This window comes from Citrus sinensis, chromosome 7, assembly GCF_022201045.2.
Source record: "Citrus sinensis cultivar Valencia sweet orange chromosome 7, DVS_A1.0, whole genome shotgun sequence".
Classification (NCBI taxonomy): Eukaryota; Viridiplantae; Streptophyta; class Magnoliopsida; order Sapindales; family Rutaceae; genus Citrus; species Citrus sinensis.
Genome location: NC_068562.1, coordinates 13,535,416 through 13,548,980, shown reverse-complemented (window position 1 = coordinate 13,548,980; position 13,565 = coordinate 13,535,416). Strand labels below are relative to the sequence as shown.

The window sequence follows — 13,565 nt, the reverse complement described above, 5'->3', positions numbered from 1 at the left end:
TAATTTTCTTTGTTGACTTACCGATTAGCTGGTGCGCGCCTTAAGAGCACGAGATCCAGAATTTTCATTCACTACTAATTAATGCACGATTGAAAATTGAATTTCTACTACCACAAGAGTCAATTCATGTTACCAACTAAACTAGTTGGCTGGCATATATAAAATTTAAAAGTTAGGTCTTAATTGATTTTTTTTTTAAAAATAGAATATTTATTACAATATGAAACTGCGTTTAGAAGATGGGATTGACTAAATGAACTTCTAGAATTAGATTGAATTGAATTATATTATATAAATTATTGACTTTTGTTTAATACATTGCCCGACAAGACCGAATAAAACTTAATTTAATGAAACTAAAAAAATTATTTAAATAGTATTAATATTTGTTAAGTTATATTATCAATTGCTTCTAAAAAAAGTTATATTACTAATAGTTGATTCTAATATTAAAAACTCAATATAGTTGTAAATAAATAATTGAAAATTCTTTTTATGCTAAATATGCAATACTAGTATAAATAAAAGGAAAAGAGTCATCACCAATAAATTGTTGGCTCCACTGGCAATGGAGTCCCCTTAAGTGACTTGATTGTGTTTGCTCCCCAGTTCGAGTCGTAGGGAAGTCGCTTTTGTTGAGAGAACATATGCCTCCCGGTTCGAGCGGGAACTTATAATATGGGTTGTGGTACGGGCTTAAAGGTGCCTCTCAGTTGGGACCCCAACATATGCCTCCCGGTTCGAGCGGGGACTTATAATATGGGTTGTGGTACGGGCTTAAAGGTGCCTCTCAGTTGGGACCCCATCCAGGATACCTCGTGATTAAGAACAAAAAAAAAAAAGGAAAAGAGTCATCAAGAGGAGAACAACTTCTCATTTAATATTTTCCTTCCAAAATCCACCCTTAAATAAAGGTCAATAATCCTATAACTATCGAACTAATTTAATTACTAATTCTTACAAACAAACATAACATTAGATAGAATTAGTTTATTTACCTTTAGAATTCGTTTAATCCAACCTTTTATCAAGACAAGTAAACATGGCCCAGGTATTGTAAAAAAGAAAAAAAAAGAAAAATTCCGCCAGCATTATTATTATTATTATTTTGTGTTTTTAATAGTGCCTTTATTGTTTAATATGCATTACTATTTCCTACATTGTACGTTAAAAAGTAATCATTTTTATAATCCCTATTTTTTTTCACTTTTGTTTTTATTTATTTATTTTGTGTGTGGTACAAATTTCAGGAAACCTAGTGAAAAGCAGAATCTGTCAATAAAAAACAAACTGTAGGACCCACGCGCGGAATACGGCAGGTCCACACAGAACCAGTCGCAGTTCATGGCGATGGCAGTACAACAGCTAACTTCAAATAATCAGAGATCTGGTTTCCAGACTGAAATTAACAATACCGCGTGGGCCCCACCTTTCTGACACAAGTCACACGACCACTTCGATCTGCTGTCAGTACTGAGAAAAAAAGAGAGAGAGAGAGAGAGAAATTGTTAACCACGTGCACGTCCAAACGGCGCGTGAGTCACATTTAATGCTCCCGGTGTTGTGTCTGATAGCAAGACTAGAATCTTCTCCCTTTTATTTTTCTGATCTTACGTTTGGTGTCTCTGTCTTTGTGCGTTAAATTTTTCTCCCATTACGCACCCATCTGGCTGTCATCTGTCCTTTTTCAGCATTCACTCTCAAAATTACTAAAAATCTTCAATCTAATTTGATGGGAAATTACACTTTGACACGTGTCGTGATTTTATAATTCGATGATAATAATGTGGAAACCGTGAATTAATTAGATAACTTCAGGTGACAATTTCGTATGTAATAACGTGAGTATAGTCACTTATTATATTATTATTTTAAATTTAATTATAATTTTAATTAGTGATATTTATCGCATGACTCTACTTATTTTATAATGGGCAACACAAACGTACGATACAAGCTCGATTTAATATTGAGATTCAGCAGTTGTGATTAAACACTTGGTAAATACTCATATCTATATTATGTTACCACAATATCTTGTTAAAATTATTTAACCATATAAGTTTTATTCTAAGGTTAGAGCTTTCGTTTCAATATAACTACGGTTCAAGCTTTTATAATTCACACAATCATAATACTAAATGAAGATACAGTTTTATTAATTCATATCTCTAATTCTTTTTGCTAGATATATATTATCGGAAAGCGCCACATATTCATTTGTCCTTTACGTAATACTCACGACTACCTTTGGCTTTTTAATACATTTTAGTTCGTTTATGGCCGGATTCTTTAATTTTTATTTTAATTATTGGGAGGAACAACTGAACATCTTTACTCTATGTTTAGGTTATCGAGGCTAACCATTTTTTTTCTTCATTTAAATAAATAATACTAACTACAATCATTTACTAATAGAGTATTACCAATTGTTTTCCTCAGAGCAATTTAACTTTTTTTTTCTTTAAATAGTTAATTTATATTTTAAATAGTTAATTTCTACATATGTATCTCCCTTCTCCCGAAAACACGCCATTCGCATTTAGATTTTAAACACAAAAGTAATGTGTGGTGCAATATTACGTGACTATATATTATTCACTATGATAAAACACATGTCATTTTCTAGCTCAAAAAGAGAGAAAAAAAAATTGTCATTTTCTACTCAAGTCGTGTTTTCCAACTCACGATGAAATGCATTTAGAAAAGCATCCTATAAAAAGGTTTACAAATTACAACCGTAGGTTCATACATGTAACATAAACGCTTACATACTTTTATCTTTAAATATAACATCATTTGGAAAGTGGGCATTGACAAGAAATTCAAAAACGTATCCATCATTAAAAACATTTCCCATGTAGACTTTTTATTAATACAATTATGGCATAATACAACTATTATTATATATAAAACAAATCATATTCTTTGCAAGCATAGTCCATACCATTTATGAATGTACCAAACTAAAAGCTTATAATTATTGTTATTATTTTAATATCGCACTGACAAATCAAAAATTTATCATCTTCTTTTACATCAAGTATAACGTAGTCTGAATATTTGAACTTATAATTGACCTAATCTACTTTCTGACTAATAAACATGGGAGATAAATAATTATCAATAGTAAATAAAAAAAGAGAAATACTAATTATAACTAATTATGACGTTATTCATTTTCAATTTTTTTTTTATGTATCAAAAATTTATTAAGTTCTTTTACATCAAACATGACGTAATGTAAATATCTGGGCCTATAATTGACCGAATCTATTTCGGACTAGTGAAGCCAAGATATTGATAATTATGAATAATAAACTTATAAAAATAATAATTACAGCCAATAATGACTTTATCCATTTTCAAATATGTTTCTTTTTTTAATATTTATACGGACTTATCCATCAATATGGAGTGGGAAAGATACCAAACTCCGACTACAACTCCCCACTCAAAACGATAATCTTATTTCTCAATTAATCATAAAACTTTCCATTAATTAATTATAACCAGGACATTATCAGACGGCGAAAGCGATATCTCACAACACGATAAAAACGACTCCATCTTCTCGCCGAGAAATCATTATTATTCCTTCAAAATTTCAGAAACCGTCCATCGTTCGTTTCATATCGAAATCGTGAACAACTTTCATTGTATCACGTGATACAATAAGTAAACCCCAATGGCAAATACCGTAATATTCCACTACATCTGGGGTCAATTGTTTATTGCGCCCCATCCCAGAAAAAGCTTGTCGTTTCCTGGGGGGATCTGAGAGGAGTGAAAATCGCTTTCCCAGCTTTATTACCATATTCCTCAGCTCCACCTGAACCTCCATTACTAGCCGTCCGATTAATCCGACGTGGACCTCACGTAAGGATTTCAGAAAATTATTTGCTGTTCTTTTAAAAACCAAACAGGTCTTGACAGAATCAAGCCTATCTTGCCATGTAGGGAATCATTGCTCCAAGTTATACAGCTGTGTTAGCTAGAGATTCCGCGCCGATAAACTCGACAAAATGCAGCCGGCTTAGTGGGGCCCACTCGATAACTGGGCTTATCAAAAGTATTATAACTTATTGAATAAGCTATCACTTTCCGTGATAAGTTATTTGTATAAGCACTGGTACTTATCATCCTCTCAATCTGTCTCCTCTTCCTATAAAAATCGCAATTTCTGCAAGGTTTAATGTCGGTATATAAATTAGAAAAGGCTTAGGAGGATATATAAATAGAGAGAGAGAGAAAAAAAAAGTCTTTTATTTTTAGAGAGATAAAGCTCCATTTCTTAAGAGAGAAAGCTCCAATTCCCTGAGGGAGCTCGTTTTAACTCTCTGTCTCTCTCTTTCTCTCTTGCAAATCGATTCACCAGGTGAGTTATTTAAAATATTGTTTTTGTTTAATTTTAGCTTTTATCATATAATTTTGTATTTTTTAATATTTTAAAGCTGTTTTTTTTTTTCTTGTTCGTTTGATCTCTGAGATTAACATGATTTGCTTGCTTCAAAAGCTCCTTTTTTAGGTGATTCAACTTCATTTATTTCTTTTTTTTTAATAATTATACTAATCTTTTTTTGGGTGTGTTTTTTAAGGCAGTTAAATCATCTAGTTCAAGGCAGGGTTTTTTTTTTTTGGGTTACTTTTAATCATTTTTAGCACAGTTTTTTTTTTAATTTAATTATTTTTATTAAATTTTTATGTTTGTGTAAATTGATTTTTGGCAGATCTACGGTAATAGTTGGTGAAAATTGTACGCTTGGAATTAAAAAAACTGGGTGCTTAAACGATGTCGTCTCTCAGTAGAGAGCTGGTGTTCCTGATCTTACAGTTTCTGGATGAGGAAAAGTTCAAAGAAACTGTTCACAAGTAAGCATTTCTTGTAACGTCTCACTTTTGTTATTTATCTATTTTAAAAAAATTTTTATGAATTTTTTTAACTGTAGTGTTTAATTAAGTGGAATTATAATTTGGTTTTTACTAAGTAGTAATTTGGCAGCATTTGGTTGATTAATTAATTAATTAATTAATTGACTAATATTTTTTTATTTGAAAATAGGCTTGAACAGGAATCTGGGTTTTTCTTTAACATGAAATATTTTGAGGATGAGGTGCATAATGGGAATTGGGATGATGTTGAGAAATACCTCTCTGGTTTTACTAAAGTGGATGATAATCGCTACTCGATGAAAATATTTTTCGAGATAAGGAAACAGAAATATCTCGAGGCATTGGATAAGTAAGTGCACTGTTTTATGGACACATTTAATTTATTGTCATTGTAAGTGTGTTCTGGATATGGTTGCCATATAATGAGTGTACGACTGATTCTTAATAGGCATGACCGGGCAAAGGCTGTGGAAATATTAGTGAAAGATTTGAAGGTTTTTTCTACATTTAACGAGGAACTATTCAAGGAGATTACCCAGCTGTTGACATTGGAGAATTTTAGGTATCATGGTTGTGTTTATTTGGTTTTGGTTTAATCTTTGAATGCAGAATAATTTACAGGTAATGGAACTTAAAATGGGTAATTTTATATCATTGTAGGGAGAATGAGCAATTGTCTAAGTATGGAGACACAAAGTCTGCAAGATCAATCATGTTGGTTGAGCTCAAGAAGCTTATTGAAGCCAACCCCTTATTTCGTGATAAATTGCAGTTCCCCAACCTTAAAAATTCAAGGTTACGCACTCTTATCAACCAAAGGTAATTTTTATAGAGATTTCTTATATCCTGAAATTTAAATCGATTGATTGTTAAAAGTTTATCAGGGGCACTTAGAGGGATATTTGCACTTGATCATGTTTTTATTAAAAGGTCTATGTATACCATGGACAGAGTCCATTTGGCTTTCAGAATGTTAAATAGTTTTGAAAAACAGTTGAATGAACTTGGGGCATTTTTTCTTTTCTAAAAACCTCTTGTAATAATCACTTCAATTTGAAGTTCAAGTGGAGAATTCCACTAAGTGCCATAGAAAGAAAATGCTGTTATCCTGGTTGATTGAATTGCTTACAAATAGTATTCTAGTTCTTGTCAATGGGTATACTGTTCAAGGCATACTTGCACAGTGCAATTATAAACTTCTAACCACCCACATTCTTCCAGTAACTTTTATAAGGTTTTCATGACATTGGCATTTTTCAAATCCGGTCCTGTCAGCTGTAATTGTTGACTAGTACAATAACTGATTCTTCTCATGGAAATCGCAGCCTGAATTGGCAGCACCAACTTTGTAAAAACCCAAGGCCAAATCCAGATATAAAGACTCTCTTTGTGGATCACACTTGTGGACAACCAAATGGTGCACGGGCCCCATCACCTGCAAACAATCCATTGCTTGGATCCTTACCAAAAGCTGGGGTTTTCCCTCCTCTGGGTGCACATGGGGTGAGTCATTAAGCTTCCTTCCATTGCTGTTTTTTGTTTCTGAGTCTTTGCATGTATTCTCATCATTCTTAATTTATGCATTCAGCCTTTTCAACCTACACCAGCCCCAGTTCCAACACCCCTTGCAGGTTGGATGTCTAATCCTCCCACTGTAACTCATCCAGCAGTTTCTGGAGGAGCTATTGGTCTTGGTAGTCCATCCATCCCAGCTGGTACATCCCTGTCTCACTGTAGGCATCAACCCTCTCTGTATTAAAGGTTTGAGATCTATGTAATGCATAAGCATTATTTTTAACTTTGGATGTTTTACATTGCCTTGTTCAGCTGCTTTGAAGCACCCCAGAACTCCTCCAACTAATCCCTCTGTTGACTACCCATCAGGGGATTCTGACCATCTTTCTAAAAGGACTAGGCCAATAGGAATATCCGATGAGGTAATCTGGCTTTGGCTTTCACTTGACTCATGAAATTATACATCTCACGGTGAAGTTCTGTAGTCATTTCTCCTAATACAAGTTATTTTCTTCTTAGTGACTTCTTTAATTGACCTTTTGTCATTTTTTCAGATAAACCTGCCTGTTAATGTGTTGCCAGTGTCATTTACGGGTCACAGTCACAGTCAGGCCTTTAGTGCACCTGAAGACTTGCCAAAGACTGTGACAAGGACTTTGAATCAGGGATCATCTCCTATGAGCATGGACTTCCATCCTGTTCAACAGACACTTCTTTTAGGTTTAAAATTTTGAGCCTTTTATTTCTTATGTGCTATTTGGTATGTTTCTGCCCTTAAAAAGCATTGTTCTTTTTTCCTATGATTGACTTTTATCCTTTTTTCCTCAATGTTGTACTCAAATGTAATGGTTCAGTTGGAACTAATGTGGGGGACATAGGATTATGGGAAGTTGGTTCTAGGGAGCGACTTGTTTTGAGAAACTTTAAAGTTTGGGATCTCGGCGCATGTTCAATGCCTCTCCAGGTGTGTCACCTCTTTCCTTATCAATTAAAGACACCAGTTATGTTCAGGCCCTATGATTAATGCATGTAATATTGGAGTGGCTAAATCTGAATATTGATGGAATCCAGGCAGCTCTAGTCAAAGATCCTGGTGTGTCTGTTAACCGTGTCATATGGAGCCCGGATGGTAGTTTATTTGGTAAGCTTGAGGATTTTGGACTTTGGATTCTACACTAATTTTGGTGGAATAGATCATTAATTGATGTCCATTCGATGTAATTGACAGGAGTTGCATACTCAAGGCACATTGTCCAAATCTATTCATATCATGGGGGAGATGAAGTTCGACAGCACTTGGAGGTATGTATTCATTGTTAAGTTATATGCGTGTCCAGTTTTTTGACCTTTCTGTTATTTTATTTGAGTTTCCCATATGCAAATGATTCTAAAATTTGTTATCCAGATTGATGCTCACGTTGGTGGAGTAAATGATATTGCTTTCTCGCATCCAAATAAGCAACTTTGCGTGATAACCTGTGGTGACGACAAAACGATAAAGGTTTTTTTTTTTCTATATGATTATTTCTTCATGTTTATTTGTGGAAAATAAATTGCTATTCCTTGCTAATTTGGTCTGTAAATTTAGGTGTGGGATGCTACTAATGGTGCGAAGCAGTATATATTTGAAGGCCACGAGGCTCCTGTTTATTCTGTCTGCCCTCATCACAAGGAAAATATCCAGGTAGCTGTGTTATATTTTTGCTTCATTGTCTTGATTACATTGTTGGAGATTTTCTTGCTTATTTTGCCTGCTGTCTATTTTTGTCCTATCTTTTCTAGTTCTTGATCCTCTATTTTTTATTTTATGTTTAGTTCATCTTTTCAACGGCACTTGATGGAAAGATTAAAGCTTGGTTGTATGACAATTTGGGATCTCGAGTTGATTACGAAGCTCCTGGCCGCTGGTGCACAACAATGGCCTACAGTGCTGATGGTACAAGGTTAATATGCTGGACTCAATTCTACCTGTGTTTCCAGTATTATGCTATTTGTTGTTGAATGGCCTCATGCTTGAATGGCTTTGTTTTTGTGTCTCTTCCCCTTACTATATTGATGGGTGGATACTGCAGGCTCTTTTCATGCGGGACAAGTAAAGATGGGGAATCATTTATTGTTGAATGGAATGAAAGTGAAGGAGCTGTGAAGAGGACCTATCAAGGATTCCGCAAACGGTCTCTGGGTGTTGTTCAGTTTGATACAACTAAAAACAGGTTTTTGGCTGCTGGTGATGATTTCTCTATTAAATTCTGGGATATGGACAGTGTGCAACTTTTGACTAGTATTGATGCTGATGGAGGTCTTCCAGTAAGTGTACCATCTCTAAGTTGATTGTTAGAATCTTTTGAAGATTGGCAATTGCTCACTTTCATCCTTCCATATTTCTTAGGCAAGCCCTCGAATCCGCTTTAACAAGGATGGCTGTCTCTTGGCTGTTTCTACCAATGATAATGGAATCAAGATTTTGGCAACTTCAGATGGCATTCGTTTGCTGCGTACATTTGAGAATCTTGCTTATGATGCATCACGAACATCTGAAAACTCGAAGGTAGAAATATTGTTTATTGGTGTAGTAGCTCATTGTGTCAGTGTTGAATGAGTGTAACCTCATATGTGTTACCTAACGCAGCCTACGATAAGCCCAATTTCAGCTGCAGCAGCTGCCGCTGCAACTAGTGCTGGACTTGCAGACAGAGCGGCTTCTATGGTTTCAATTCCAGGAATGGTCTGTTGAACGTACATGCTTTTTATTTAATCTCACAATTTTACTTAACCATTTACAGTTACCCCTCAATGTTATTTTAAGTATATTTATTATATAATAAACATTTCTACCATGACAGATGGAGCTTGGTATCATTGTTTTATGATTCTTTTATCATATCTTTATCAATAAGCAAATTAATATTTTGCCAGAATGGAGATGTACGGAGCTTGGCGGATGTGAAACCTAGAATAACTGAAGAATCCAATGACAAATCAAAGGTTTGGAAGCTAACTGAACTCAGTGAACCAAATCAGTGTCGATCTTTGAGGCTTCCTGAAAACTTGAGAGCAACAAAGGTACAAAAATCTGCTAACTGGCTTTGTTCATGGCTGCCTGTCATACAATTAAAAAATAGTTGTCCTGGTTGTGAAGCCTGTTCTGTGACATATACAGCCATTTCTTTGTTTAGAAATGTGAATGTTTTCTGATGATTTTTGATCATGCAATATTTTTATTTTCTATTTTAGTTTCTTTGTTTCTTTTTCTCTCTCTATGTGTGTAAGTAATTATTGCCTTTATTGAATGGTAATTCACAATCATGCCTTCAGGACCTGCTTAGTGGTGCTAACCTTGGATGTTGACAGTTTGATTTCTTAAGTAAATTTGATACTTACTTTAACAAACTTATATTTGGTTTTATGTTGTGCAAACTGATGGACAATGAATTACTTTTTATGTTGTGCAAACTGATGGACAATGAATTACTTTCCTTTGTCCTCCAAGAAGGTTATCCTTATAACTTGTTACTTGAATACGACAGATATCAAGGTTGATCTTCACAAATTCAGGTAATGCTATCTTGGCATTAGCTTCGAATGCAATTCATTTGCTCTGGAAGTGGCAGCGAACTGAGCGTAATTCATCTGGCAAGGTATTTGGATATGTAGAAAGTAGTTTCTGTCCTCTGAGTTTTGACAGTTTTAAGTCATTATTAAGAAAAAACCATGTAGTTTCAATCCTGAGACTTTTGACAGTTTTAAGTCATTAATTAGAAACGAACTATATAGTTTCAATGATTGCTGCTTCATCCTGTAGGCAACTGCCAGTGTGGCACCTCAGCTATGGCAACCACCGAGTGGCATTATGATGACTAATGATGTTACAGACTCTAACCCTGAGGAGGCTGTACCCTGCTTTGCGTTGTCAAAGAATGATTCTTATGTAATGTCGGCCTCTGGTGGAAAGATTTCCCTCTTCAATATGATGACATTTAAGGTAATCCATGAATCTTTTTCTATAATTTGATGTTCATATTCAAATTCATGTCACTAATCTCAACTTCTTTTGCAAATGCAGACTATGGCAACTTTTATGCCACCGCCACCTGCAGCGACATTTCTTGCTTTTCATCCTCAAGACAACAATATCATTGCTATTGGCATGGATGATTCCTCAATTCAGATATATAACGTTCGAGTAGATGAGGTATGGTAGGGATTATACAATTGTCTGACCCCTTTTTTTTTTTTGAGAATGCATTATTCATCTACCTTCTCTTCTTCCAGGTTAAAAGCAAACTTAAAGGCCACTCCAAAAGAATAACCGGTCTGGCGTTCTCTCATGCATTGAATGTGCTAGTTTCATCTGGAGCAGATTCTCAGGTAGTTATTTTCCTGTGTTGATGTGCATCATCAACTGGCATTCTCTTTTGGTTTATTATTATAATGGCCTAAATACATGACCTATTTTTCTAACATTCTCTACTTTCTACCCACACAATAATTGGTTGCTTACTCTGTAGCTTAGTTGACTAAAAGATTATGATCAAATTTCAAATTAAAATTATTAGCACCAGTGAATTATCCCTGAATACTATTATGCTCAGCAAAATAAAAGTTTCCGTTATTTGGGCTCCCATTTGGAGCTCTCATGTTGAAGCCATAATCTAAGCTGTGATGATGGTTGACCTATCTTCTTGCTTTTTCAACAGCTTTGTGTATGGGGCTCTGATGGATGGGAAAAGCAAAAGAATAGATTCTTGCAAATTCCAACTGGGAGGACACCAACTGCGCAGTCAGACACACGTGTACAGTTTCATCAAGACCAAATACACTTCCTTGTTGTACATGAGACACAGCTTGCTATATTTGAAACTACAAAACTAGAATGTGTGAAGCAGGTATTTTCTTTACCAAGTTCACTTTGTTGTGTGTGAAGCAACTTTTTATTATTTTTTTAAAATATTATAAATAATTTGTGATCAGTGGGTCCCGCGTGAGTCTTCTGCTCCAATCACTCATGCAACATTCTCATGCGATAGCCAGCTGGTATATGCTTGCTTCTTAGATGCAACTGTCTGTGTTTTTAGTGCTGCAAATCTCAAATTGCGTTGTCGTATCAACCCGTCTGCGTATCTTCCTGCTGGTGTCAGGTACATCTCTTGTGACATGCTCAAATTGGGTGTACTGGTTCCTCCTTTGCCTTACTTTGTGCATGTTTTCTAGTTCATTTTGCTATGTATTTGGTTCTATATGATCGAAGTGGGTTCTATTTTCATGATCAAAATCAATTTTGAGTTGAACTAACATCATCCTTTGTTTCATTAGCAATTGGGTGATATTCATTAGCCTGATAGTGCTTGACCATTTACACAAAACACAGGCAACCTAATGCTGCATACATTTTAGAACTGCCCCTTGCTATGGCATGTCCTTACGTCAAATTGCCACTTTTGCATTCACCATCAACAGTTTATCTTACTTTTTGAGATCTCAGCACCCTGATTTATATCTAACCTTAAAAGATCGGCTTCTACATTATTCCAGAACTGAAGTATTATTCCTTCTCTTGTGCATGGATATGAAAATATTCTGTGGGAATTGGGTCACTATGGAGATAACAGTCAACTCCAATCTTGAGCATTTGTCTCTTATTTCATCTTCTCAATGGCTGAGTCGATCTATTCAGTTTGAGCTTTTGCTTTTCAAATAACTCTTCCCCCCAATCTTTAGGATTACATTTGAGTGTCTAGTAATAAAAAAATTAACAAAATTCCCAGTGAAGATTTTTTCAAAAATAAACCATTTGATAATGAAGTTTATTTGATTTTGGTTGTCTGAGGTTCATTTCTATAGAATCTACTGAAGAAGTAAAGTGCTTAAGTTTTATGTAATCTTGAGCTTTTGAACTTTGACCTGGTAAATTTTTTTTTTTTACGATGCCGAATGTTAAGTCAGATTGATGTAATCTTCTTGAACTAATTGCTAGAATTTTTCAATTATAAATATGCAATTTACTAATTGATTGGAAGTCAAATAATGCTCCAACTCCTGCATCTGTTACTGTGACTGCCATTGATAATTCATCACTATGCCTTTATGCAGCAGTTCCAATGTCCACCCGCTTGTGATTGCTGCGCATCCACAAGAACCAAATGAGTTTGCGTTGGGACTATCTGATGGTGGGGTTCATGTTTTTGAGCCCCTTGAATCTGAAGGTAAATGGGGCGTCCCACCACCTGTTGACAATGGGTCAACAAGCAGCATGCCAGCTACTCCTCCAGTTGGAGGTTCAGGTTCAGATCAAGCACAGAGATGATGAAATGGCTGGCAGAGCATAAGTTCTTTTAGATGCTTGCCTTGCCAGCCACCATTCCAAATTAGGTATACTTCTTATAATTATTTCAAACTAAGACCGATGCATTGAGTTTTGATTCAGTCCAATGTCATTATTTCTATTTTACTTATGAATTTTAAACAATCTGTCCTCGTTCTTATCTAATTGATATTCGTTTCCCCAATTTTGCAGTTTGAGGTTCGGGATGTGTAATTTAAATGAAGGACATGCAAAGATGTAGATTTTAACATGTTTTCTTTAATCAAGATAATTATAAGAAGATGTAAGGTAAACGCTGTGGGAGAATTGATAGTGAAATGATTTCCCTTTTTAACTCTTAGAAAGATCCTTTTTAAAGGAATTGCTATTTATCTTTCCGCTCTTGATGTTGAATATCATCAATGCAGTTTTTAAATATCAACGCAGTTTTAAAATATCAACTTGAATGAAATTTTCCTTAACATTGTATTTAACCCCTTGGTTTTTGTTCCCAATTTATTGTCAACCGGAAGGATACTATGCACGTTCCTTTGTAGCTTTTCAAAATTGCAGCAACTCAACCTTTTGTAATATGCAACAAATATTATTACTACAATGTTCGAGCAATGGATTTTGTTCTGCCCTTTGTCATCTGCATAAGAGCTCGATGAGATTGAATTTGAATGACAAGCTTGCAGTAAATAGCCTTGTTTCATGCAGAGCTGGCAGAGCGGGTCACCAAATCGTATTAATGTCGTGTCAAAATATTGAAACCTAAAAAACAAAGGAGGCTATCTAATAACTTGTTTAATATTTATATATTTAACGAATGTTTTACACGCACGTATTAAAATAT

At 34.9% G+C, this 13,565-nt stretch overlaps 1 protein-coding gene across 3 annotated transcripts; it reads left to right on the top strand.

Moving 5' to 3' along the window:
- Positions 1 to 4,202: 4,202 nt before the first annotated feature.
- On the top strand, positions 4,203 to 13,151 carry LOC102631324 (protein TOPLESS). Of its 3 annotated transcripts, none has more exons than XM_006492054.4 (27): positions 4,203 to 4,378; positions 4,731 to 4,872; positions 5,063 to 5,242; positions 5,342 to 5,455; positions 5,554 to 5,712; positions 6,219 to 6,396; positions 6,482 to 6,608; positions 6,721 to 6,830; positions 6,963 to 7,128; positions 7,263 to 7,372; positions 7,480 to 7,549; positions 7,637 to 7,710; positions 7,814 to 7,909; positions 7,997 to 8,092; positions 8,224 to 8,351; positions 8,481 to 8,715; positions 8,798 to 8,956; positions 9,038 to 9,133; positions 9,325 to 9,471; positions 9,936 to 10,046; positions 10,211 to 10,390; positions 10,472 to 10,600; positions 10,681 to 10,776; positions 11,106 to 11,294; positions 11,380 to 11,546; positions 12,502 to 12,777; positions 12,923 to 13,151. In XM_006492054.4, the coding sequence occupies exons 2-26, from the start codon at positions 4,793 to 4,795 to the stop codon at positions 12,710 to 12,712; spliced, it is 3,408 nt and encodes a 1,135-aa protein (XP_006492117.2). In that variant the 5' UTR covers positions 4,203 to 4,378; positions 4,731 to 4,792; the 3' UTR covers positions 12,713 to 12,777; positions 12,923 to 13,151. The 3 variants fall into 3 exon arrangements, with proteins under 3 accessions (XP_006492117.2, XP_006492116.2, XP_015390076.2); XM_006492053.4 differs by having other exon boundaries at positions 12,499 to 12,777; XM_015534590.3 differs by having other exon boundaries at positions 6,482 to 6,626; positions 12,499 to 12,777.
- The last annotated feature ends 414 nt before the right edge of the window (positions 13,152 to 13,565 follow it).

What these genes read in the sequence shown, in the direction of transcription:
- LOC102631324 (XM_015534590.3), top strand. Translation starts at nt 4,793, where the DNA reads ATGTCGTCTCTCAGTAGAGAGCTGGTGTTCCTGATCTTACAGTTTCTG. An exon ending in AGCGTAATTCATCTGGCAAG is followed by an intron (nt 10,047 to 10,210) that starts GTATTTGGATAT and finishes TTCATCCTGTAG; the next exon opens with GCAACTGCCAGTGTGGCACC. An exon ending in TATCTTCCTGCTGGTGTCAG is followed by an intron (nt 11,547 to 12,498) that starts GTACATCTCTTG and finishes GCCTTTATGCAG; the next exon opens with CAGTTCCAATGTCCACCCGC.